This window comes from Crinia signifera, unplaced genomic scaffold, assembly GCF_055691185.1.
Source record: "Crinia signifera unplaced genomic scaffold, ASM5569118v1 HAP2_SCAFFOLD_492, whole genome shotgun sequence".
NCBI lineage: Eukaryota > Metazoa > Chordata > Amphibia > Anura > Myobatrachidae > Crinia > Crinia signifera.
This window is the reverse complement of record NW_028142385.1, coordinates 25,772-28,709: the sequence shown is the minus strand read 5'-3', so window position 1 is coordinate 28,709 and position 2,938 is coordinate 25,772. Positions and strand designations below refer to the sequence as shown.

The 2,938-nt window shown below is 52.6% G+C and overlaps 1 protein-coding gene across 1 annotated transcript; it reads right to left on the bottom strand.

Annotated features, from left to right (window-relative positions):
- Positions 1 to 220: 220 nt before the first annotated feature.
- LOC146055570 (uncharacterized) lies at positions 221 to 2,423 on the bottom strand. Its single transcript, XM_083168298.1, has 3 exons — positions 790 to 2,423; positions 568 to 657; positions 221 to 487 (listed from the first exon to the last, which is right to left on the bottom strand). Exon 1 carries the CDS (start codon positions 2,182 to 2,184, stop codon positions 910 to 912), a length of 1,275 nt encoding a protein of 424 aa, XP_083024424.1. The 5' UTR covers positions 2,185 to 2,423; the 3' UTR covers positions 221 to 487; positions 568 to 657; positions 790 to 909.
- Between the last annotated feature and the right edge of the window lie 515 nt (positions 2,424 to 2,938).

Here is a 2,938-nt window from a genome sequence, read left to right as displayed (position 1 = left end):
GGACGCATGCCTAGCGGGGACCCGTGCGAGAATTACCTCACGGGGACCCTTGCCTCGCGGGGACCCTTGCAATAAATACCTCACGGGGACGCATGCCTAGCGGGGACCCGTGCGAGAATTACCTCCCGGGGACCCTTGCCTCGCGGGGACCCTTGCAATAAGTACCTCACGGGGACACCATTTTTTCAACCTCCAATAACTAGGCCCCACAAGTTCGGGATGACTGATATTCATGGAGTTTATTAAACGGACCAAAAAAAACATATTCAAGCCACATTCTTTCTCATTAAAGATATCCTGTTCTTAACATAAAACTTGACCGTCATCCAGGTTCGAGAGGCCAGCGCTTGTGGTTCCGCCTGAAGGCAAGCTTCACAATCTTTCTTCCCGGGCAACTTGGAAGAGATAATAAACTGCATCAGATGGCGTTCGACAGCCTGCACCTCTGCCGGTGTCCATGGTTTCTTAATGTAAACCCGAACCTGACCTGTGTGCAAGATAAAAAGGTCAGTCACCCCGCAAAAATGCACCAAGGATTACCTCCTCAGAGGGACAGTTTTCACCCACCTGTCGGAGCCTCCACTTGCTCCACCACCGTGCTGCCCTCTTCCTTCTCCAGCTCCTCCGCTGATTCCTCACTCGTTACCAGGATAGGTTCTGTAAAAAGAAAAGGGAAAGATAAGACAGTCACCACAGCCCACTGATACGGTGGGTACCATTTTGGACCGGCCCGGACACACATACCGATGCACCAAGGATTACCTCCTCAGAGGGACAGTTTTCACCCACCTGTCGGAGCCTCCACTTGCTCCACCACCGTGCTGCCCTCTTCCTTCTCCAGCTCCTCCGCTGATTCCTCACTCGTTACCAGGATAGGTTCTGTAAAAAGAAAAGGGAAAGATAAGACAGTCACCACAGCCCACTGAGATACGGTGGGTACAATTTTGGACCGGCCCGGACACACATACCGTCTGGATCTATGGAGATTTCATCCAGACTTTGTCCCTGGAATTCGGCCAATCTCCCCTGCTCAAGGGCCATGAAGAGCTTGCTCAACTTTGCCAGTTGGAGCGTGCCTTCTGGAAGTCGGTAGTATTGCCGGTGCACCCGAATGTCATGCCCAAGGAAATCGGCCAGCGTATCCATTTCTGTATCGCTCAGGTTGAGAACCCTGGAAAGGGTGGCCACATGCTTCCGGAGGCGGGTAGATGATAATGCTTCGGGGTGCTTGGCACCGCACTGCCGGGCAAAAAGTCGAATGCAGTCACATCCCCTGAAGTGGGTTAAGGCCGACGGCCTGGCAAACATGTATACATTGCTGGGGCTGACCCCGCATTCTGCCCGCTTCTCACTCAGTAGCTCCATGGATCTTTTCATACACGGGGATAACAGGATGGGAACTTTCCTGCCTCTTTTGCCAGGTATCTCGATTCGAGAGAAGTGACGGCAGAGAGCCTTCTCCAGCTCAGACAGGGTCTGGACCACATCGCCTTGTAGATTTTCTCTTTGCCGGGATTCAAACACCGAGAGCCGCATCTTTGAAACCTCACCCTCCCTTCTGCGGTTGAAGAGGATCAGCTGTGTGAGCGTGACCTTGGCCAACATCGACCACTGTTTTGCGGAACTTTGGGTGGACAACCCATCAATGCACTCCCTCTGACAGTCTGAAAGGAACAGGTTCAGCCGCTTCACATCATCCGTGAAGGGTAGGAGGAGCGGGGCATTAAATTTATTTTCACGCAGGGTCTTTAGGGCGGCAGTCGAAATCAGTTCACTCCATCTCGCCTCATACAGTTTCTGGAAGCTTTTAGCACTCTCCACGGTAGAAGGGCTGCCGTCCATCAGGGCTTGACACTCCACAATGGCGGATATTTTTTGCAAGCTGTGGCCCATCTTCAGGGCGAGCGATGGGACCCGGTAGGTATTCATTTTTTCATCGTAGCCGGCCAGGCTTCTGATGACATGCACAAGATGCATGAAGTTGGGTGGGCTAATACAATCTGCTAGAGTCCGCAACGGTGAAATTATCTTTGCATGCAGCAAGAGCCGACCAACCTCCCGGAGCTTCTGGCGAATGTATCCGTGTTTGCCAACATCAGACCCCAGCCGGTTGTAGAGGTGCTGCCCGAACTGCATGATGCAGCGGTCGGCCTTTATCACATTTACGACCTCACCAGATTTCATTTCAGATAATAACTTCCAGAGGCCAAGGCCAACGCCATCCGGAACAGGTATATTATTACTGGACAAATCCCGCACCCTGGTCTTGCTGGGATTGGGGTGGACACCCCTACTTTTTTGCCGGCACCGCTTCACATGTCGCCACAAATTCCTCTTGGAGAAAAGGCCATGGCAGTATTCACAATGGGTAAAATTTTTGGGATCAGCTGCCTGAGGAGGCTGCTTTCTTGGTTTTAGGTCGCCACGGCCCTCACACAGCACAGTCAAATTGTGAGCATAATTTCCACGGTTCCGAATCAGGCCCAGCTGCACTGACCTTTCCCTCGATCGCTTTGGAAGGCTGAGAGCCCGTGATACCTCACGTTCGCTGCCGTGTACAGCTTCCAGATGCCTTGCCAATTTTGAGTACGGCCTCTCGCAAAACAGGCAAAAATTCTTTGTGCGGTAGCCTCTCGATCCATCCGATTTTCGGGTAATGACATGGGCCGACACAGCGGGCGCAGCACGGCTGAACGCTCCATCCAGCGGTGGGGGAGACGCAGCCTCTTCCGACAGGCTGCTACCGTGAAAAGGTGTACCATCCCCGCTGCAGTCTTCCAAACTACTTTCCTCAGAAATGCACGGTAGGAAGACATCTCCGCTGCTGTCGGTTTCAGAGTCTTCAATACTGCTTTCTGTTTTAGCACCAGTCTGGATCACTTGCGCCATCTTGATTCCTGACAAGCCAGTGTTTCCACGCGCGGTTTTTAAAATACAC

Coding starts and splice junctions, on each gene's coding strand:
- LOC146055570 (XM_083168298.1), bottom strand. CDS start 2,184: ATGAAATCTGGTGAGGTCGTAAATGTGATAAAGGCCGACCGCTGCATC.